The 24,180-nt window shown below is 35.8% G+C and overlaps 1 protein-coding gene across 24 annotated transcripts in view; it reads right to left on the bottom strand.

The window, feature by feature from the left end:
- PARPBP (PARP1 binding protein) overlaps positions 1 to 24,180 on the bottom strand; it is a 71,835-nt gene that overhangs the window by 1,973 nt on the left and 45,682 nt on the right. For 9 of the 24 annotated variants that reach the window (XM_059934767.1, XM_059934768.1, XM_059934770.1 and 6 more), the window contains 3 exons: positions 15,888 to 16,071; positions 12,710 to 12,888; positions 10,340 to 10,421 (listed from right to left, as the gene is read on the bottom strand). The exons of 6 other annotated variants lie outside the window; for them this stretch is intronic. In XM_059934767.1, coding sequence (XP_059790750.1) covers positions 10,340 to 10,421; positions 12,710 to 12,888; positions 15,888 to 16,071 — 445 coding nt within the window. The remainder of the gene's footprint in view (positions 1 to 10,339; positions 10,422 to 12,709; positions 12,889 to 15,887; positions 16,072 to 24,180) is intronic. 9 more of the 24 variants (XM_059934776.1, XM_059934781.1, XM_059934783.1 and 6 more) reach the window with 3 other exon arrangements.

Here is a 24,180-nt window from a genome sequence, read left to right as displayed (position 1 = left end):
ATACTTCAAAGTATAACTACATTATGCTGAATAATACTCACAGAGCATGTATTGATACAGTTCACGAAGTCTAAAACAGCATGACTCTATATTATACATTCAGTAATTATACACTATGCTATATATTCAGAACGATAACTACATTAACCCACTCAGATGTTTGTAGAGATACCAGCGGTGAAATCCACTGACTGTATTTTAGAAGAAATCAGAATAGTCTCCAGTCCAGCTGCTCCATAAAAGCAAGTTTTCTCAGGATGACAAATTTTATATCTTTCTGAGTAATGGTGTCTATGAGAGCCTCTAACTCCCAGAGGACTAAAAATTATATTTAATTTGCTTGAAGATGTAGACAATTAGAATTTATCTTCCATTTAAGCACAAAAATACACAAAATTGAAAAAAATGTGAAAATGTAAAAGATGAAAAACTATTTTTTTTAGAAGTGAAATACAGTAGGCTCTTGATAATGAATGGAGCTACAGCCCAATATCTTCATGAATCCACATGAATGCAACTACTATTATATAGTTTCTACCATGAGATGCCCTAAAATATAACTGAAGGTTTTAACTAGGCCTTTTTGAACTTTATTAATTCCATAAGTAGAGAATTAAAACAATTAATAAAGCTATTAAAATAAATTTTGTTAATAAAATAAACTTTATATTATATTACATCATATCATCACTGTAGTAAATTATCCAAAAACATTTATTACCATCTACAAAACCAATACTAACCGCTGACATCTTTTTATACGTTTCTTTCATTTCGCCAGAGTGATTACTTATAGAAAATGATAAACTTATTGCTTACGGAGAGTTATAAAGAGTACGGTAAGGCCATGAAAGTAAATGGATGTTAAGTGGCTGGCAAGGATCACTCCCGTAATATCCAGATAGTGATGGCACCTACAGGTGGCTTGGGGGACTAGAGCCTCCCACCACAAAACCTTCATCAGTACCACTCATAAAGCACGCTAAATAAAAATACAATAATTATATTATTTAATACAGACAACTGATGCTTCCTCAATCTCATGCTGCATGTGAATAAAAATTTCTTTAGAAAGCTGGCATTTTTATTAATTTTAAACATACATCTGAGTAAAAAGCTTTCTTTGCTATGTAAATACAGTCACAAAATAAGTTCAATAAGCCCTCCTGACAGCTAGATTTCTTATCCTTAGGCCCCCCATAGAGAAATTCTCTAGCCCTTAGTGACAGTAGGGCAGTTTCAGAAAACTAGAGTTAGAAGGCAATGGATTCTTAAAATACTGATTATGGGTTGAGATGTGAAAGAAAATCAGTTAACCACTATATTTACCATGAAAAATATTATTTATAAACATATCAAAACACAAGAGAGAACCACAATGGTTCTATGGCAATCTTGGAATACTTACATCCAAAAGTAGTAACTGAGAGAAGTTATATTGAGGGTGTTTTTTTTCTTTTTTGTAAAAGATTATATGTGCGTTTTTTCCCTGCCCTGTACAAAGATCTTTTTTATCAATTACCACTTATTAAGTTCCAACTATGTGACAGGCACACAGTATACTAAAGAGATTACTAGGATGGCTTCCATAATCACAAAGACATTCTACTTATAAAATTTGCTGTTGACACACAGCTGGAAGAAATAATAAATAAATTGGATAATAGAATCAAGATTGAAAAGATCTCAGAAGGCTAGAACCATAAGTAGAAAATAATAAGATGAAAATGAATGAGGATAAACAAAGTCCTGTATTTAAGTTCAAAATATCAATTACAGATGTACAGGATGAGGAGAACCTGACTTAAAAACAACATATGAAATAAAGACCTAGAGATTTTAACTGATCATGAACTTGACTGGAGCCAACAATGTGATGTCCAACTAAGAAACCCGCACAAAGAAACAAGATGATGTGATGGAAAAGGCATCAGATTTGCGGTCAAAAGACCTGGCTTCTAATACTGGCCCTATCACTTACTAAGTAGATGATCTTGGGTAAACCTCTAAACCTCTCACTTATCCACATATAAATGGGAATATTTACCTCATAGAGTTGTGAGGATTAAATGAAGTTAAAAATATGAAACAGCTATGTAACTCTAAAGATATATGTAGATACTATACAGTTATTAATGTCGTAACATATAAAGAAAGTACTCCTATAGAGTAAGAAATCTGTTGAATTAGGTTTCTCAGGACCTGGCCAACCCTAAAATGATTCTAGGAATGCAGCTCAAAAAATGAACTTACAATCAGCTTCTTCATTTTGGTTATTAAAACAATACAAGCTACATTGACTTGTATTTATAACTTAAAAGAGATTGCTTTTCCTTTGTTCATAAAAGTTGAATTTTTCTGCACAAGATTAGTGGCTACATAGAATTGAGATTACTTCCTGTTGCAAATCTTCCAAATCTCTCTGTGTATTTGATTTGGAATCACAAATAAGCAAAACAATTCCCTTTTGAAAGTGCTTTTGAAGTACTTAACAACTAAGAATAATGTCCAGATTCATACATGGCTGTTAAAATCATTTTATGTTCAAGTCACATGAGAGAAAAAGATTCAAAGTTTTCCTTTGTAGAGTGATTTCCCCCCTTTGGAAAGATTTCTATCCACAGTAAAATTGCAATGAACTTCAAACTTGCCAAGAATTGGAAAAGTCCTTTTGCCACAAGCTCTTTTTAAATTGAAATTATTAGTAGGTTCCCAGTTTGAGGAAAATAGTACTTCACATAGGAAAGCCTGACTCCAGTTAAATTAAGACAAATGAGTCAAAATATTGAAAAGTCACAGAAACTCTCAGTTAGCTGTATTAATAAGAAAATGAAATTTCTAAGCCCCCATTATAGTGGGGGCTATAAATTTTATCAACAAGTTTGGAAAAGGAAATTACTCAACATATCTATTAAATATATAACTAAAAATAAATATTCAAAATTCACCTTTTCATTCTTACATTATCACATTTTCAAAAGAACAGAGATTTGCTACTCTTAATGGCATATGAATTTGTAAGTATATCAAATGATGACTATTATAATTACTATGCCTTCATTTACACTTTGGAAACAGCATAAACTTTGAAGTCTTACACCTGAATACAACCACTGCTCTGTTACTTACTAGGTATATGGTCTGGAAAATAATGCCTTCTAGATTTCAACAAGGATTAATTGGAATGAGGGATATAAAATACCTAGTATAACACTTGACACTTAGAAGGTACGCAATAAATTCCAACCTCATTACTTCAGCCAAAACAAGTTCAAATTTTAGTTCAGACTAATACAAACATCCTATTTTCATTCTAATGAAAAATGCTGCTCATTCCCTTAAAGCCTTTGCTTAATGTCACCTTCTCAAAGAGACCTGTACTGATCATTCCCTTTAAAACCAAAACACACACAAAGGAACACACTCTCCTTATCCCCCTCCCCAACTTTATTTCCCGCCATAGCACTGATAACCTTCTAATATACCATATAATTCACTTGTTTGTTTTGTTTATTATCTGCCTCTCCCAACTAAAAGGTAAGCTCCATGAACAAAACCTTAGTTTGCCAACTGATGGCCTGCTCTGGCCCTCTTCATCACACAGGGTGAGGAATAAGTCCACAGGGACTTGGATATGCCCACTAGGAGACTATGACTCCTCCTTTTAGATCCTGTTCCAAGAACCTGGCACCCCAGAATTCCCTGCTTAAACTGCCTAGGCACTGGGCCAGCACTGGCCTCTTCCTCTAGGAAGGGCTGATTGTTTACGACAAGGGTGATAGGGAGTGGTATGTATACATTTCTGGGTGGAGTGTGTCTAAGAGTATGCAACAGAACCAGGATTAAAAGGATTGCGGGGGTAGACCAGGGGTTTCCATTTATGTTCTTGCACCCTAGTCCCACAAATATTGGGGGACAACTTGCCCATCAGGGCAGGGGTTTTTGTCTGTTTTGTTTGCTGATATATTTACAGTGCCTAGGACAGAGCCTGGTATCCAGTAGGCATTTAATACATGTTTGCTGAGTGCATTAATTAAGTAAAATTATAACACACTCTAACAGGTGTATGCAAGCAGAAGGTATGAGGGAACAGAAACCAAGAGTAAGCAAAAGCTTGGAGGTAGAAAAAGATGTACGGAGAGTAAAGAAACCACAGCACACAGAAATGAGAGAAGTAGACTGGTAAAGAACAGTTAAAGCACCCTAAGGACAAAGCTCTGATACATCAATAGAAAAACAAGTACAGAGTAAACTCTACTCTGTTCAATAGAGTAAGAAAACCATTTGGTACAGAAACAAGAGAGAGGTACACACAGTTACATCACATTTAAGTACAGAGAAGCGTGCAGCTGAAGTCCTTAAGCCCCATTATATCCACCATTCCTTTCAAGTTCTTAAATATTCCACCTTTCTTAGGTTCTCATGCACATATCCTTACAATAAGCCCCACAAAAAGTAACTGTTCCTTAAAACCACAAAAACCACACCTTCCTTAACCTTGCCCAACATTATTTATTCACTTATTTTGTTCACTATGGAATGCACAGCCTATACTAGGTAAGACAATCTAATACTTTTTCATCAGGTTGTTTGCTCCACCTGAAATGTTCTCTTCCATCTTCTCTCCCTATTTAAATCCTACTTATTCTAATCTCTCATGGTCAGAGCATCATTTCCCCTACTTATTATGGGTTTTCAGTTATTGCATTTGTGTGTCTCTTTAATCCACTAGAAATGCAACTGTTTAACATGCTGGCCATGTGTAGCTAATTAATTAAAATTAAATAGAATTAAAAATCGAGTTCCTCAGTTGCAGTACCACATTTCAAGTGCTCAATAGTTACACGTGGCTAGCACCTACAGTACTGGATAGCACAAATTACAGAACATTTCCACAGAAGTTCTACTGGAGAACACTGCTCTGGAAAGAAGCTTTACAATCTATGTCCTGCGGCACATACATGATGGGCAGATGAATTTTCAAAGGACTCGGGGACATTTTTTAGTTTGCTGGGTCCATAATATTGGAACCCATATGCAACTGTACATTATTAAAGGAAACCACACATCTGTTCCTCACAGCTTCTAACTACTACCTGATGTGAAAGGACCAATTAAGCTTTGGAAAACATTACAATCATTGTATCTTCAAACACTATTTCAATCCTATTTTCTCCTCTCGTTCTGAGGATCCAGTTAGGCATATGTTAGACATTTTCTGTGTCCTACTCTTCTCTTCTGCTTTTTTATTCTTTATTCTCTCTTTGCTTTAGTTTGGACTTTTTTCTAATGACTTATCTTCATGCCCACTATGCTACCTAATGCTATGTCTGGTCTACTATTAAATTCACCTAGGGACTTCCCTGACGGTCCAGTGGTTAAGACCGTTGAATGCACTGAGTACGGGTTCAACTCCTGGTTGGGAAGCTAAGATCCCACATGCCTCGGGGCCAAAAAAAAAAAAAAAAAAAAACCATAAAAAAGAAGCAATATTGTAACAAATTCAATAAAGACTTTAAAAATGGTCCACATCAAAAAATCTTTAAAATAAATAAATAAATTCACCTAATGAATTATTAATTTTAGATAATGTTTTTACAGTTCTGGAATGTCTATTTGGTTCTGATTTAAAATTTTTGATTCTTGGGAGTTCCCGGTGGTCTGGTGGTTAGGATTTGGCATTTTAACTGCCATGGCCCAGGTTCAATCCCTGGTCAGGGAACTGAGATCCCGCAAGCTGTGCAGCTTGCCAAAAAAGAAAAAAATTTTTAAAATTGATTCTCTGTTGGAATTTCCCAATTTTTCATCCATTTTGCCCTTTTCCTTTAATTACCTTTAAATGTTAAAAAAAATTTAATTCCTTGTCAGCTGATTCCAGTAGCTGGGTCATTTGTGAGTCTGCCTCTATTGTTAGTTTTTTCTCTTGATTAAAGGACAAGTCTTCCTGTCTCTTCTCATGTCCAGTATATAAAGGAACTATAGAGGCTCCAGATGAAATCTTCTATCAAGAAAGGTTTCCCTTGTCTCTGTTAGGCAGACACAGAGAGGGGCTGTCATAACTCGTATTTGACTTCTGGTTTTTAACCTCTTCTTCGGGAATGTCCCTCCCAAGCTTTCAACTGAGAGCCTTGTGGATCTCTATTACCTCTGACCTGAAAGTCTGGGGGATTCAGTCTGTCTTTCAAAGGTTTTTACATTGTGTTCTTTGGTTCCCCCAACCCACTTCATTTCCAAACGTGGCAAATATCTTGAGAAGGCAACAGCCATGTGTTTGAGCCAGGTCACACTCCTCAAGAGGAGCCTTGTCTTCTGAGCTACTGCAAGACCACGGGTGATTTTGGTATACTGGATTGAGGCTCCTTAACCTCCCACTCAGCTCCAAAATTCAGCATAGGTGCCATAGGTAGAAATAACTGTGCATTCAGAGCCCCAAAGTTTCCAAATTGTTGCCAGCCCCTCAAGACACCAAAATATTTGTTAGTTCCTCTTTCCGTCAGTGAGTTCCTTTACATGGGCCAAGATCAATCCTTGGCTCATACCCAAAATTGGAAAAATAATCCCAGGGAAGAAAACTCTGATAATAGACTGTTCACCTCAGAAGAACTTTACCCTCTCCAGATTTTTAGTTTATTTAAACTGTTTTGCTTATATAGCTTTCTTATGCCTTTTAAATATATTTTCCCCAACTTATCTGCCTTTTATTTTGTTATTGTAGCAGAAATGGTATTTTGCCATGATCGACTACATCCTAGTTAGAAACAGAAGCCTCCAAGTCTGAGTGATTTCTTGATTCTGTTTCCTCCTTATTTGACAGCATTTTACTTGCTCCTCAGTTACATTTTGAAGGCTGCATATTTTCTGTTATCCCTCATTTTTCTGTAGCCTGAAGAACGGTGGAGGCAAAAGTAATGTTCAGTTGAGGAGACAGGCAATCTGAAAAAATTTCTGGGTTGGTTCCTCACTTTCTTCTAAGAATTTATTATGTATTATATGTACTATAAAAAGTCCCTCTACTTAGAGGCTGTATTTCATTCAAATGGAAGGGCATCATTTGGATAATTTCCACAATTCAGTATGCAGCACTAGAGCCTTCACTGTGTCAATGTGTAAATCCCAGAATTCATTTTCCACATTACTATGCAGTTGCCACTTCTACTATTTCTCTAAAAAGAAAATAAAAAGAACACACAGTTGGCTTCTCAGTTTTGGAAATATTTTAGTGATAATTCTCAGGACTTTGTCAACTCACTAGCACACTATGTGGAGACTGGGGCTAGATTAAGTTGCTAAATCATGTTGTGCCTTTTCCCTCTGAAATCTTCAGTTTCCTTCCTTGGCCATCATTTCTGAAGTTTATTGTATCCAATTAAATTATTTTCTGTTGTTTGCTCTTGATGAATATTTTTGCTAGTTTTTGCTATTTTGTACTCATTTTAAGTATTAGGGGAAGGAAATTCTAATTGAACTCAATACACCATTTTATTTGGATATACTCAGTTTTGGAATACCCTAAAGGTTAAACATGGATGTCTAATTTTCCAACACCATGAGCACTGTACTGCCTGGCTGCTTATAATAGGTACCAGAGTTAGAGCCAGTCTATTTTTACCAACGACCTATGTCCTAATTTTCACTGTCCCAGCTATGCCAACTTTTAAAGATCTAGTATTTTTCTGATCCACTGACTTAAGTTATTAAGTTAGTTAACGGTGATGATTATTCAGACATACATATAATACGGAGGAAAACACTAGACTCAGAATAAGAAAAAGATATGTATATACAACTTATCAGTTGTGTCTGAAAAGCAAAATACGGCTAAATCAAGCTGGAAGGAATAAAACTAATTAATTTACAGGGACCTAAGAAGGTAAATGTCTCCTTGAAAGATCTTATAATAAAAAGGTATGAAGGTACTTGCATAAATTGCTTGGAAACTAGGGTAAGAATGGGAAGAAAGCATTCTCTAAAGGTTCCTACCAAACCCATGAAGGTTCAGGAAGAACCTTCTAATTTCCTTCCCAGGGGAATTTATTTGACCACCATAGACAATTTTCCAAATAAGCTACAGTAGAAAATAAAACTTGAGCATTTCAAATGAGTTAATGAACACTTTCCAAAGTGGTTTCATAGGATTTGGGGATCAGGAGTGCCTATTTCTATTTATGAACAAGGAAATGAAAATCCAAGAAAAGTTAATTTGCCCCAAATAATAATGACATGGATATTTCACAATCAAGTATGATCTACAACATCAAAATTCTAGGTTCTCTAACAGTATCTACCTTTGTCTTTCCAAGACAGTTTTTCAAGTGTAGATCATATATCCTTTCCATGATTAAAAAGAGAATTAAATGCCAAAAGAGAAAAAGTAACAGGATAATAAGGTAACAAGCTGTTAAACTACTTTTCCATAGTTACTTAGTAGTAAATATTAGCAGCATTTTTTGTTATTCCAGCAAGTACTCGATCTGGCCATGGTTCAGCTGTATACCTGGCTAAACCAATTATTTCCACACTTTGCTTTCATAAAGAGTACTGTACTATAAAATATAACCATAAACACCAATTCCTTCCTTTCTCTATTGCCATTTAGTTTCAGAGCTATGTGGACTAAGCCAGCTCCACTATCAAGTAATGGAAGCAATGTAATTATAGTCTCATTAGTATTTATCCATGGCTTTGCACAATGGCATAAAATATTTCCTGGTAGTTATGATATCTTGGATAAGGTGCTTTCTCAAGGATTTTGATCTCCTCATCTATAAATGAGACTGAATCAGATACTGTCTCTTCTACCTCCCAAAACTTTACAAATTTGTTCATAAATTTTACAGTAATTAGTTGACTCTTACCAATTTCTAAAAACACCTTCTCATTATTCAGACAGATCTTTTCATTTTGATTTACTTAGTTTAACAAAATATCCCAATGATCTTTATTTTTATTTTTTAAATTTTTACCTGAATTTATTACATATAGAAGATTGCACAGGAAGATAACTTTTATCGTTAATCTATTAGGTTCCACACAATTTTCTAAGTAGTTTACAGATATTTACTTCACTGTTTAATGGTATTACTTGAATTTTTTTTTAACATCTTTATTGGAGTATAATTGCTTTACAACGTTGTGTTAGTTTCTGCTGTATAACAAAGTGAATCAGCTATATGTATAAATATATCCCCATATCCCCTCCCTCTTGCATCTCCCAATGATTTTTAAATGAAAATATTAAAGTTTGTCAGTAGCCATAGCAGGGAAAAATTAAAGAATTTGTTACATTTCTGTTTCTAATCAAGTCCAAAGGATAGATGTTTTTTCAAAAATCTTACACCTCGACTACAAGTACTTAGGTTAATATAACAAAGAATTGACAAGTTTTTTCACAGAAAAATTATATAAAAATCAATGATGTATTCCATAGATGTTAACTACTAACAGCTACTAATAACCAATAGGAAGATAAGACTTATTCATCTAAATAAACTAAATGGATTTGGGGTATGTAGAAGAAACAGATAACTAAAGGCTTTGCTAATTGGGACTAACTTTCCAAATGTGAATATAAAGAACAAATTAGAGTTCTCAAAGTTATATCAAAAGATGAATAATTATTTGATAATTTAAGGATAATTGTAAATTTTACATGAAAATTTTGTTGAACAAATGAATGAATTCCCAACCATAGAACAGTGTCTGGCACATAGCAGATACCCAATAAATGTATGCTGAATAAATCAATGAGTTAAAAACAAGCTTCTTTTTTGAAAAATAAGACCAAGAAAAAGTTAAGTGCCTAAAAACATGTTATTGACTACTTATAGGCACAAATGTTTCAAATGAGAACTGGGATACTCAGTTCAGACCAAGTGAAAATATAAAGAATAGCTCTAGTCAATGAACAATGTGAAATGTTCTCCTTGTCTCAATTCAAAATCAATTATATTCTGCCATATGTCTTCAGATGGGAACAAAACTGAAATTATATGGACTCTCAAGATTCAGTTTAAGATATTAGAAATGTAAATGAGAAAACCATGTCCTCTTTATTTTCCCCCTCATTCACTGAACACATATTTATTGAACACTTACCATAGCAGGTGCTTATTCCTTTCCTTCTTTTAGGTCCAAGGTATTGAATAAACCAGAGATAGATTAGACAAGATTGTATTAAAAGGAAAGTTTCCGTATGTCAACTGTCATAACTTATTTTCCATTTAATCCCTATTGTTCCATGTATAATGTATGTTTATAATACCCAGCTCAGCTTTATATATTTATTCTTCTAAAAGTAAACCGATTTTTATCATTTTCATGACAATACATTAAATTGTACCTTAATTGTTTTCTCTTGCACTGACATATGGATACGTTCCCTTAGGGGTTTCATCGATGAATTATTCACTTGTGTGGGAGATCTAGTCCAAAAAAAGCAAAAATTTATAAACCAAAGTAGCTTTTAAACTAGTTTACACCTCTCCGCTACCCAAAAGCAGTTAGAGAATAAAAGTTTATTCTGAACAACTGAACCTAGTTGCTTACAATACTATTTAAAAGTGTCCATATTCCTATTCTGAGAGTTCTAAATACTAATAATTTGCTTAATTAATTAATTCAGTCACTAAATATTTGAGCTTCTACTATATGTAAGGCACTGTATAAGATGTTGTGAAGAATAGAAAGTTCATTCATTCACTGGCTCTGAATTCAGGCATCTTGATCTAAGTAAGGGAAATAAGATATCCACATAACTAAAATTCAAAATAAAAAAGGACAGATGCCATAGCAGGGAAATTCAAAAAAGAAAAGCGTAGTTTAGAAATAGGAGGGTCAGAGAAGACACGCTAGAGAAGGAGACACTGGCAATTTGGAGCCAGACAAACATGGATTCCTCAGTAAATTCCTTTTTAGCTTAATAGAGCCAGAGTCATAACCCCTTTGAGTCAAAAGGCCATTACATAAGAATAAAGGGGGCTTCCCTGGTGGTGCAGTGGTTAAGAATCCACCTGCCAATGCAGGGGACATGGGTTGGAGCCCTGGTCCGGGAAGATCCCACATGACTCGGAGCAACTAAGCCCGTGAGCCACAACTACCGAGCCTGCACTCTAGAGCCCGCGAGCCACAACTACTGAGCCCACGTGCTACAACTACTGAAGCCCGTGTGCCTAGAGCCCATGCTCTGAAACAAGAGAAGCCACCGCAATGAGAAGCCCATGCACCGCAACAAAGAGTAGCCCCCGCTCACCACAACTAGAGAAAGCCCGTGTGCAGCAACGAAGACCCAAAGCAGCCAAAAATAAATAAATTAAATAAATAAATTTATTTTTTAAAAAAAGAATAAAGGATAGTCTATTCTAAGAAAGACTAGTTTATAACCCTACACTGACTTACATTCATATACATTGTCCTTAATTTTATCATTTCAATGCAGACCATTAAAAATATACTTTACCATGGACTGGTACTTGTCTGCACAATAATTGAAAATGCTAAGGTAACTATAAACGTGTTTGGCCACATGATTGAGTATAGAAAAATACCTCTTTAAAATGGATGTGGGATTAATTTTATTTAGAAAATCCTACAAACACAAAATAACTTTCTCTAAGAAAATGACAGAATTCAATCTAAGAGAAAATCTAAATCATTTATATTTCTACCTAAAAGCAAACTTTGTTAAACAGAAGTAAGTTGACAGGAGGAAAAAACAAAGGTTCATTTTCTTTATACTCTTTTCTGGGATTCCAACACAGGGTATAAGTAAATCATTGATAAAATAAATTTTCACTGCAAAGGAATTAGAAGACAACACTGAATGATAGAGCATTATAAAGTTTCTCTTTAAAGAGAAAAGATAGTGAAGCACAGGAAACAATCATAGATAGATATGAACAATTTTAGACTAAAATCAGATTTCTAAAAAGTAGCTCAAGCAGAAAATAGAAAAGATCGAACAGGACAATTTTGTAAAAATCCTCCACAATGTAATAATACAATTTTAAATGGTTGTTCTAAAATTTTAAATGTTTCTATAAATGAATGTTCATTAATTAAAAATATCACCAACTCAGTGTTTGACCGAATTGTTGTTAAAACTGGTGAGTATCAATGTCTTGCACAGAATACCAACAGTAATTTAGTATTTTCTTCATAATGCGATGAAGAACAAGTAAATGTCAATTCCAGTGTTAAGTCTGGTGTATACCAACTCTCCTATTCTCAGGCAAAATAGCACAATCTTTGGAGCAAAGACCTCAGGTTCTGGAGAAAGACACCTTTGCTGCTTGCTAACTTAGACAAATTGCTTACTATCTCTCTCAAGTCTCTAATTCTTCACTTATAAATTGGGGATACTACTAAAAGAGATTGCTGTGAGGGCTGATATAAGTGAAAGCATTTAGCAAAGTTTTTGACACAAATATCTATACAAATATTTCCAAAGCAAAAAACAAGAACAAAAAAACAAAAACAAAAAACACCAGTCATACTCTCACAAAATATTACTTTTATATATAACTCCCTCACATTCAAATGTTCAATCTCCCTTTAACTAACTTTTGTTTTTTCTCTTCATACTTTTCTGTAGTTCCCAAGTTTCCTAACCATAGCATGTATTTCTTTTATAACAAATGAGGTGTTTTTTTCAAAAATTTCCTTTATAGACTTAAGTTAATATTCACATACATATAACTTCCACATTACTTACCTAAAAAGTGTAAGAATAGAAGTTCCATTATGATGAATTGTGTTTTCATCGTCATATAAAAGCTCTGCTTTGTTTTTGGTAGGAGCACTGGCTGCTTCTTCATCCAAAAGAACTAGTAAAGTTTTCACAGTATCTCTGCCACAGTATGCAGTGCCATGGTTTATGGCATGAGATTTTGGCTAGAACAAGAAACAATTTCAAATAAATGTAATAATCACCCCAGCTGGGTCAATCAGCCACTCTTTTCCATTTCATGTGCTATTGTTCTCCTTCCTCTTCTATTAAGCTATTAAAAAATCAGCCATGAGAAGTGGCTCTAAGGCATGTGAATATTTATCCCTCAAGCCATAATAAAATCAATCTTATGAACCTCCAGAAGCACAAAAAATATAGAAAATAGTATCATCAAAGGAAGACATTAGATTTTCGTCAAAATAACATTAGGCTTTAAGTCAGAAAGTTTAGCTACAATCTATGTGATCTCAGCCTCGTGACTTAACCTCTTTGTATACTGATATTTTTTCTCTCTTATACCAGAAGTGAGATTCTGGCGATCTGAATACCAGCCTCACAGATGGCTGTAAAGATCTACTCAAATGCAAAAATAAAAAAACTAGTTGACCTTCATTCATTCAGTAATCACCCATAAGCACATACTAAGTCCCAAGAATTGTGTTTGAAGCTAAGGCTACAAAGGTAAAAACTAGTGCCTCAAGGAACCCGTAGGTTCTCTTATAAAATAAATAAGTAACCAATAATGGCATTACAGAGTGCTAAGTGCTATTTCCTTTTTTTAAAATAAATTTATTTATTTATTTATTTATTTGTTTGTTTTTGGCTGCATTGGGTGTTCGTGTTCGTTGCTGTGTGCGGGCTTTCTCTAGTTGCAGCGAGTGTGGGCTACTCTTCGTTGGAGTGCGCGGGCTTCTCTTGTTGTGGAGCACCAGCTCTAGGCGTGCGGGCTTCAGTAGTTGTGGCACACGGGCTTAGTTGCTCCACGGCATGTGGGATCTTCCCGGACCAGGGATCAAACTCGTGTCCCCTGCATTGGCAGGCGATTCTTAATCACTGAGCCACCAGGGAAGTCCCCTCAGTGCTATTTCGAAAAGAATGTATAAATTGTGCAGTGGGAGCACACCAGAAGGTCATGATCAATTTACCCTGGGATCAAGGATGGCTTCATAGAGGAGACACAAAGGGGTAAGAGAGAACATGGTATTTTCAGAGACTACATGGCATGAAATGGCTGAAGAACAGGGTAACAGAGAGGGAGTCATGTGAAATGAGCCTGGGAAAGCATTGTATATCAGACAAAGAAGTTATAAGTCAATCTGTTACAAGGTTAAAATCTCTTCCTTTATTAAGCAAGGAAATAAAATGATACTATTTACATTTAGAAAAATGACAGCAATGATGGAAATGTGTCAAATATTTATATTCCAGGGTAAGACTCTTATTAAATCTGGAGACAGGACCACAAATTAAGAGACTGTAATAGTCCAGCTCAGAAATGAAGAAGGTAGTAGCAGTGAACTAAAACAGTAGCTGTGGAGATAAAGAAAAAGCAGATTAAAAGGGGGAGAGCTGGAAAAACTTAGTAACTAGATAGAAGAATAGGGAAAATATATGATAAGATAATATTACACATAGACACACGTAAGAACAAACTCTGATGGCATTTCTGGCCGGGTTCATACCAACTAACCAGTTGTATGTGCTGTAAACCTCTGGGAAAGTTGCTTAACCTCACTGTGCCTCAGTTAAATCACTGGTAAAATAGGGATAATGAGAGTGCCTAACCCATAGGGTTGTTGGACATTGTGCTTAAATATCAGAGTCGCCCTTTTGAGGGCATCTGTTATAGTTGTACCACTTTCCTCAGGTTTCATCAACATGGTCTTGGCCTCCTTTCTCTACTTGGCTGACTCAGGCTACCAAGTGAACTGTAATGTATAGCTACACCAGAATTTTAACAAATTGCCTATCACACTCTGGTGCTTGACATATATTTTTCATTAGTACCAAAGAAGTCCATACTGTTTAATACTAACTTCATTGAGAATTACTGATTCGTATTTTTCAAAGATGTCTAATTTGGTTGAAAACATAAAATTAAGAACCAGGTTGTCTGCATCTTTATTTCTTGTGACAGGAAATGGGAGAGATTGGTGCTCTTAATTATCTGAGTTGTGACAGTTCCTGATTTATACTTATAATAAAACCTGGTTGTCATTTGAGCCAAGCTGTCATAGGAAGTGTTAACACACATGAAATATGTGGGGAAATAATTCAGAATCTTCCCCATGTCCCGCCTTCAAGTTAAACTAAAAACACTCATTGTTATAGAAAATAGTGCCCGAGGGCTGCGGAAAAATAAGTGAATCATAAAAAGTAAGCAAAAGTCTTTCTTCATACACGGGCTATCACAATTATACCTAATAAAAAGGGGATTTTGTTACCTGAACAATTAAACTGCAACAAATGAATTACTATAACACGTACTCCAAAATTCTGTTCTAGAACTAAAAACATGGTAGTCAATTTCTCCTATAAAACTATAGTTTTAATACTTTATAATGTCTGACTATCTATGTAAGAAAAACAAGAAAGAGGTAAATTTTCTGGAATATATAATTAAACAATTACTAAGTATAGGAAAAATTCCTAATGTCTGCAGTAAACCGGCAATGGAGGTAGTAAATAAGAGATCATGGAAATAGAAAAATTCTATAAAAGAAAAATAAACTGCTGAATAGAAACTATTTCTGCTGTTGTTCTATGGAGTGCCTAGTACTGGGGTCATAACCAGAGACACCAGACTCTTATTTTATACCTGATTAAATGGGAAAATAATTGTTTTATAAAAATAATTATTGAAAAATGTGACAAAACACCTTAATATGCATCAAGAACTATAAATTTCTAGTGCTACAAGGGATACTGAAGATTATCCAATGTGCTTCTTTAACAAACAGAGACAATTTGGCTCATAGAGGTTATGATTTACCCAAGTCGAACATAATCCTGCATAATCTATTGAGAAACTTATATTTTCAACATCTTATAACAGAGGAAACACATTCTTCTGACTTAAGTAGCAATTGTAAACCACTTCTACAGCAAGTAGAAGATATAATGTTTTGTACAGAAGGATAATGAAAAATAAAAACCTCATTACCCGTGCAGGACTGATGTCAGTGGTACTAAGAGCTAAATCTCCTTGTTGAGAATTGATAATACTTTTAATCCTCAAATCCAAATCTTGAGCAACTTCCTCTACTGCTTTATAAAAAGGATCCCTGCTGTTCTGGCCTTTAATCAGCTGCATCTTTATCACTGAGAGTATCCGACCCCCTGCAATACTGAAAATAGAAATAAGATCACTTTTATAATAGTATTAGAGATGTCAATATGCTTATAAGCTTGAAAATATAATTCTCAGAGTTAATCAACACTTTTCAAAGAATATGGCTTTAATCTTAGAAATCAAACAGTAACACATTTAAGAAAAGGATGAGAACCATTAGAAACAAAATTTAAAACTTTTTCTAAAAGCAAGTTATTTCAGTAAGGTAAGTTACTTCTTCCTTGATTTGAAAGCTAGGGGAAATAATTTAGTTATATATGATATATGATAAAAGATTCAGATGCAGTTATATACATGCAATATACTTCAAATGCATACCTTTAGGTAAAACTAAGATAACACAAACTACCTTTCATTGAATACCTAAAATCCTACATAACTTAATCTTTTTTTTTAAACATCTTTATTGGAGTATAATTGCTTTACAATGGTGTGTTAGTTTCTGCTTTATAACAAAGTCAATCAGCTCCACATATACATATATCCCCATATCTCCTCCCTCTTGCGTCTCCCACCCTCCCTATCCCACCCCTCTAGGTGGTCACAAAGCACCGAGCTGATCTCCCTGTGCTATGTGGCTGCTTCCCACTAGCTATCGATTTTACATTTGGTAATGTATATATGTCCATGCCACTCTCTCACTTCATCCCAGCTTACCCTTCCCCCTCCCCATGTCCTCAAGTCCATTCTCTAATAGGTCTGCGTCTTTATTCCCATCCTGCCCCTAGGTTCTTCATAACCTTTTTTTTTTTTTAGATTCCATATATATGTGTTAGCATATGGTATTTGTTTTTCTCTTTCTGACTTACTTCACTCTGTATGACAGACTCTAGGTCCATCCACCTCACTACAAATAGTTCAATTTCGTTTCTTTTTATGGCTGAGTAATATTCCATTGTACATATGTGCCACATCTTCTTTATCCATTCATCTGTCAATGGACACTTAGGTTGTTTCCATGTCCTGATTATTGTAAACAGAGCTGCAATGAACATTGTGGTACATGACTCTTTTTGAATTACGGTTTTCTCAGGGTATATGCCCAGCTCTATTTTTAGTTTTTTAAGGAACCTCCATACTGTTCTCCATAGTGGCTGTACCAATTTACATTCCCACCAACAGTGCAAGAGGGTTCCCTTTTCTCCACACCCTCTCCAGCATTTATTGTTTGTAGATTTTTTGATGATGGCCATTCTGACCGGTGTGAGGTGATACCTCACTGTAGTTCTGATTTGCATTTCTCTAATGAGTAGTGATGTTGAGCATCCTTTCGTGTGTTTGTTGGCAATCTGTATATCTTCTTTGGAGAAATGTCTATTTAGGTCTTCTGCCCATTTTTGGATTGGGTTGTTTGTTTTTTTGATATTGAGGTGCATGAGCTGCTTGTAAATTTTGGAGATTAATCCTCTGTCAGTTGCTTCATTTGCAAATATTTTCTCCCATTCTGAGGGTTGTCTTTTCATCTTGTTTATGGTTTCCTTTGCTCTGCAAAAGCTTTTAAGTTCCATTAGGTCCCATCTGTTTATTTTTGTTTTTATTTCCATTTCTCTAGGAGGTGGGTCAAGAAGGATCTTGTTGTGATTTATGTCATAGAGTGTTCTGCCTATGTTTTCCTCTAAGAGGTTTATAGTGTCTGGCCTTACATTTAGGTCTTTAATCCATTTTGAGTTTATTTTTGTGTATGGTGTTAGGGAGTGTTCTACTTTCATTCTTTTACATGTAGCTGTCCAGTTTTCCCAGCACCACTTATTGAAGAGACTGTCTTAGCAATGAATTTGGTAAGGTAGCAGGATACAAAATTAATGCACAGAAATCTCTAGCATTCCTGTACACTAATGATAAGGTTACATAACTTAATCTTTAAACCAATTCAATAAGCATTGTTACCCATAAATTACAGATGAAAAAAATTGAGTCTCAAAAAGGTTTAACAGCTTGTCCAAGAATACACAGTGTTTGTTCTGGGCTAGGAAGAAGGTGATAAGGAAGGAGACTGACCTGAAATACATGATAATGCACTCTAACATGAGAAGGGTTATTATATGGAAGAGGAAATTAAACTAGTTAATACTAATCTAAAGGAAACCAGAGACTGGACCAATTATGGCCAACAGACAAGTATTTTTTTTTTTTTTTTAATTTTTATTTATTTATTTATTTATTTATGGCTGTGTTGGGTCTTCGTTTCTGTGCGAGGGCTTCCTCTAGTTGTGGCAAGCGGGGGCCACTCTTCATCGCGGTGCGCGGGCCTCTCATTATCGCGGCCTCTCTTGTTGCGGAGCACAGGCTCCAGACGCGCAGGCTCAGTAATTGTGGTTCACGGGCCTAGTTGCTCCGCGGCATGTGGGATCTTCCCAGACCAGGGCTCAAACCCGTGTCCCCTGCATTGGCAGGCAGATTCTCAACCACTGCACCACCAGGGAAGCCCAACAAGTATTTTTAAAAACATGAAATCAACTGTTTCTTTATACTGAGCCTGAACCTCAATGAATTTGGGTTGCAGTTCCTGCTCTAGAAGGCTGACCTAAAACCAATGTGAGAAGGAGGAAGGATTTTGGTCCATTACAAGGAAGACATTAAAGGTGTCCAACAATAAAAGAAGGCTGTTGTTTGAAGTTAAGAGATCTCCATCCCTAGAGGTATCCCTGGAAAGGCTCACAGTGTCTAATGAGAAAGTGGTGTGGTCTGGCCATGGAGTCAGATAACCTAAGCACACATCACAACTCCCTCACTTTCTACCTTGAATATGCTATTTAACCACTCTGTGACTTTTATAGTAGCCTAAAGGAAATTATGAATAGTTCTCATCCTCACTGCCTTATTGCCAGGCTTTATGTTTTAGGAAAGAAGCCAGGTTCCCTAACGACACTGGAAACATGATTGTTCATATACAAATAGCTTGTCCAAATAGAGAAGGAAAGTTAGAAGAAAACTGCAGAGAGTGCATTACATCAGTATCTTCCAAATTTGCCTGATCATCAGAATCATACTCAGCATTTGTTTAAAATATCAGCTCCAGTGAGTACACCTCCACCTGGAGGGCAGGCCAGCTCTAAAAGGGAGAAAGAGGCTGAGGGAACCATACCCAGTTCTTTTAATCTTACCAGTTATGAGTCGGGAGGAACAAATGAAGGGTAGGGAGAGAAATGTAGTGTTTTGTGGAAGAAGTTCGTCCACATGGACACATGAAGCCAGAGAAAAAGGAGGTCCCTTCACTAATAAACGGGTCTAAAACATAGGAGGTGTAATGCAAATACTAACAATGTAACTGGTTAATATCTGAAAGGGAGATTAGTAGATTAGTCTCTGCTGATACAAAGAACTCACTCAATGATTTGCTAATTTCAGTGCATTGCTGTCCTTCTTAGGGGTATAGGGGCTCACCTATATGTCATCTGCTGAGCTTGATGTGGATTATGGCCAAACAGCCCTATGTTAGAGTCTGGCCAGAGCACATATAATAAAAAGGGCCTGATTCGTGAAAAATAAAAAATAAGTAAAAAATAGAAAATAAAATAAAATAAAATAAAATATCAGCTCCAGAGCACATCCTACTGAATCACAATCTCCAGACAAGGATAAATAGCTGCATTTCTTTTGAAGATATCACAGGTGATTCTTATGACTAGACAAGCTTGGGAAACGTTTCATGAAAAAATTAGCTCCTTGAGAAAGGAAACATATTTTACTAATCATCATACTAACTTGGCACACAGAAGAAATAATTGATATCTCTACTGAATAAATGACTGCTATCACACATAACAGTGTGAAGTTTTTACTTGTAAGATAAAAGATATGTATTTTACCCTTTTTCATATTATTATTATTATTTGCAGTAGAAAAGCACTTAAGAGTTTCAACTTACACTATGGCAGACTAGTTACTCTAGGGGAACATTCCACTAAGCTTGGTAAGAATCGGGGGAAATCTCCAAGTACCACCCAATTTCTTCCCTAAAAAATTAACAAAAGCTGGAATGGAAAGTTGGAAGCTGTGAGTGGTAAGCAGGATGAATGGGGGTTTTCATGAGGACAAAAATCTCTAGTAGCAACATGATCAGGATGCAAACCCTGAGTGGGAGAGAGATTTCCACACTGAGTCTGAACCTTCCAAGGGGGAAGGTAGCTAGTATGGCTTTTATTAGATTTATTCTATGTATTTTATATTTTTGAAGTTTTTAAAAAAAAACATTTTCTGTTTGGTTATGATGTAAAAATACAATTGCTTTTTTTAATTGATCTGTGCCCAGCAACACTGTGAAACTCTACCATTAATTTTAATAATTTGCCTTTAGATTCTTGGAGTTTACTACATATACAATCATATTATCACTAAATAGAGTTTTATTTCTTCCTTCTCAATTGTTATATCTCCTATTTCTTTTTCTTGCCTTACTACACTGAATTGGACATCCAATATTATGCTGAAAAGAAATGAGAACAGGAACTCTTGTCTTGTTCTAAATCTTAAATAATGTGCTAAAACATTTTACCAAGTAGGTTTTCATAGAAACCCTGTATCAAGTTAAAGCCCTCATTCTTAGTTCATTTTATGCTGAAACGGTAGTAGCCCTATAGGTTGGGTATGTCCCAACAGACACCTCACCTTGGGCAGTCCCTGGGCTTTGTCCCCTCAGACTTTAGTGACTATAAGAACAGACCCTCCAGATCACCAAATTCAGCAAGTTCTTTCAAAATAAAAGCTGGTTTCCCTTCTTGACTTCCCTCTCTGACTTTCTTCCTTCTCCCAGTTTTTGGCCTATTTTCATTGCATTCACCTACTCATCAATGCATTTAAGTACTTTATAAATATGTTGTCCAGCAGTATTAATTATTTTCAATGGAAGGGTCAATCAGGGGACCTAGCCTGCTATACATCTGTAATCAGAAGTCTGAACAGACTCTTAAGAATTATTTTATGTAAACAGGCACTCTCTTTTCCAACTGGCTTTTTCTTAATTTTCAATTAAAAACACAGAAAATAATTGGATGAAATGTAGCCAAAATGAAAATATAGTTAACACTATGTGCTTTTCTGGGAAGTAATCTCTAATGGAAGAGTTTTGGAAAAGATTCAGAAGGATAATCAAATATGAAAGAGTGCCACAGTATCAGTTATAAGAACAAAAAAGAAAAAAAAAGCTTTCAGTGCTATTGAAGGTAAAAGTCACCTTTGCCCTCTTTTCCCATTCCTTCTACAAGAACAAATATTCTAAATTTTAAAGATGATATAATCCCCTGAATGAACTGTATTTAGGAAAAATTCATAAGATTTGTATTTCAGTTGCTTGCCAAGCTCAGCATTTTGACCCTTAGCAAAATACCGCAAACACCAGTGCTATGACTAGTCTATTGCTATACGTTCACTACAAGAGCCAACATCAGCTCTTCAAATACCTGCTCAGCAACATAGCATAATTCAAATTCTTGCCTCTAGAGCCTAGAAACTCCTGAAGTTTTAACCCAAATGATGCCAGGACATTTGTCATAGGCACTGGGGGTACAAAATGAATAAAAGATTTCTTTTTAAGAGGTCACGATTGATCAGTTGATACAATGAGATACCAAAGGTACAGAGGGGATTTAAGTGGGGAGGTAAGAGAAGAAGGAGGTCTTCAGGAAAGCATCCCAGAAGATATGACTACTCTGGATAAACATTAATAGAAGAATTTAGGTGAGAAAGAGGTTAACTGCAGTTCCTGACTGCTAAATGGATCACATTAAAGCTCTGGGGCAGGGCTTCCCTGGTGGCACAGTGGTTGAGAGTCTGCCTGCTAATGCAGGGGACACGGGTTCGAGCCCTGGTCTGGGAGGATCCCACATGCGGCGGAGCAATTGGGCCCGTGAGCCACAACTGCTGAGCCTGCGCGTCTGGAGCCTGTGCCCCGCAACGGGAGGGGCCACGACAGTGAGAGGCCCGCGCACTGCGATGAAGAGTGGCCCCCGCACCACGATGAAGAGTGGCCCCCACTTGCCGCAACTAGAGAAAGCCCTCGCACGAAACGAAGACCCAACACAGCTAAAAATAAATAAATAAATAAAGCAGCTCTTAATTAAAAAAAAAAAAAAAAAGCTCTGGGGCAGAAACAGAAAAATGAAGCTAGTGAGGAAAAACACAATTAAATCCCCAAGACTGAATCAAAACATAGTGACTGAAAGAGAACAATAAGCAATAATACAAATAATGGGTAATATTTTAATGAATTACTATCTTTACTATATAGAATGACTTGTCTTTTCCCTACCATCTTTAAGAATTTGATAACTATTTGTTAAATAAATTATATCTTTAAAAATTAAATGTGATTAAAGGTACTACATGAAATGTATCAAAAATGATTCTGAAATATTTTTAAATGAGAAATGTAACATTAGGATTCTGGACTGGATAATTTCAGCTAGGCTTAACATTCTATGAATGCATAATATATAGTCCAATAAATATAATGCAGGTGTGTACTAAAAAGTTGTTATGTAATAAAATTGAAATACAGAATTTTAAACATTTGAACAACAGGGTACTAACTGATTTATGTAACCTGAAACTCCTAATTTAAGATGTTTTTCAGGTGAAAGTACAGCATGTATTTTATGGTGGCACCTACTGGCAAAGTGTAGAAATGCAGCCATACTATAGCTAAGATGGTCTGATGAAAAGCTGGCAGCAGAGAGGTAAGTGTGATTTGGATTCCTCCCCTGACCATTCCTTGGACTCAAAGATTATTGTGATTCCCTACCACCACCACCACCCTATTATAAGACAAGTAGTACAAACTTACACTCAGCTACAAGGGTTAAATACATTTTTATCTCTGAGTTTTAAGGTTGAGGGACAGAGGCCAGGGTGAGATACAATCAGGAGGTAGAGAGTATAGAATTTGTACACCATACTGAGGTTTCTGGATTTTTATCCTGTACCTAATATGGAATCACTGAAGGATTTTAATTATGGCAGTAACATCTGCTGCTTTGAAAAGACCACTGGCAGCAGTGAGGACAACAGGATGGGGCAACTCAAGACTGGAGGCAGAATGAACAACTTGGAGATAAGTAAAAAAAGTCCAGGCAAGAAAGGATGAAAGTCTGAAAACAGACTTTCCATAAAAAATGGAAATAAGATAGTAGCTATAGGAATAGAGATAAAAGAAAGAATATGAAAAATGTTAAGTAAGAAGAATTGATGGATCTTAGTGAATGAAGGGACAGAGAAAGGGAAAATGGACTTGAGGACATGGGGAGGGGGAAGGGTAAGCTGGGACGAAGTGAGAGAATGGCATGGACATATATACACTACCAAATGTAAAATCGATAGCTAGTGGGAAGCAGCCGCATAGCACAGGGAGATCAGTTCAGTGCTTTGCGACGACCTAGAGGGGTGGGATACGGAGGATGGGAGGGAGGTTCAAGAGGGAGGGGATATGGGGATATAGGTATGCATATGGCTGATTCATTTTGTTGTACAACAGAAACTAACACAGTATTGTGAAGAAATTATACTCCAATAAAGATGTACTAAAATAATAATAATAATAAAAAAATATGTTCCAAATTTCTGCTTGGGCAGCTGGAGGCAGAAAGGCTTCATCAACCTGGGTACTTTGGGAGGAGGTACCCGTCAAGCAGGTACGCAGGGAAAGATGAAGATTTAGTTTGGGAGATGCTAAGTTTGAGTTTCATTTGACGTAACAACCTATAGGTACATAAATATATATTTTGGAAACTCAGGAAAGAGTTTGGATTTCACTGAAATATGGATTTAGAATTTGCATATATGCAGTCAGAGAGGTAAGTAGAAAATAAGAAAACAAAATATCAGAAGTTATGGGAAAAAGAGTTCTAAAAGAAAAAATGATCAAACTTCAGGACTCAAAAGAGACCAGAGGCTATGTCAACTAGAAGATCATAAATGATCTTTTGCAGAACAGCTTCAGTAGAGTGGAAAAGTGAGTAAGTGTGAGTCAGTTAAACACAGACAAGTAAATAAGTATTGAGTGCCTACTCTGTGCCAGAAACTGTGCTAGGGCTAGGGAATACTAGTGAAGAAAATCAATAAAGCCCTCATAGAGTTTACAGCCTCATGAGACATATTCAAGATATTTTAA

This window comes from Balaenoptera ricei, chromosome 10, assembly GCF_028023285.1.
Source record: "Balaenoptera ricei isolate mBalRic1 chromosome 10, mBalRic1.hap2, whole genome shotgun sequence".
In the NCBI taxonomy this organism is placed as follows: domain Eukaryota; kingdom Metazoa; phylum Chordata; class Mammalia; order Artiodactyla; family Balaenopteridae; genus Balaenoptera; species Balaenoptera ricei.
Note: the sequence above shows the minus strand (reverse complement) of the source record. Positions and strands in the feature narration are given on the sequence as shown.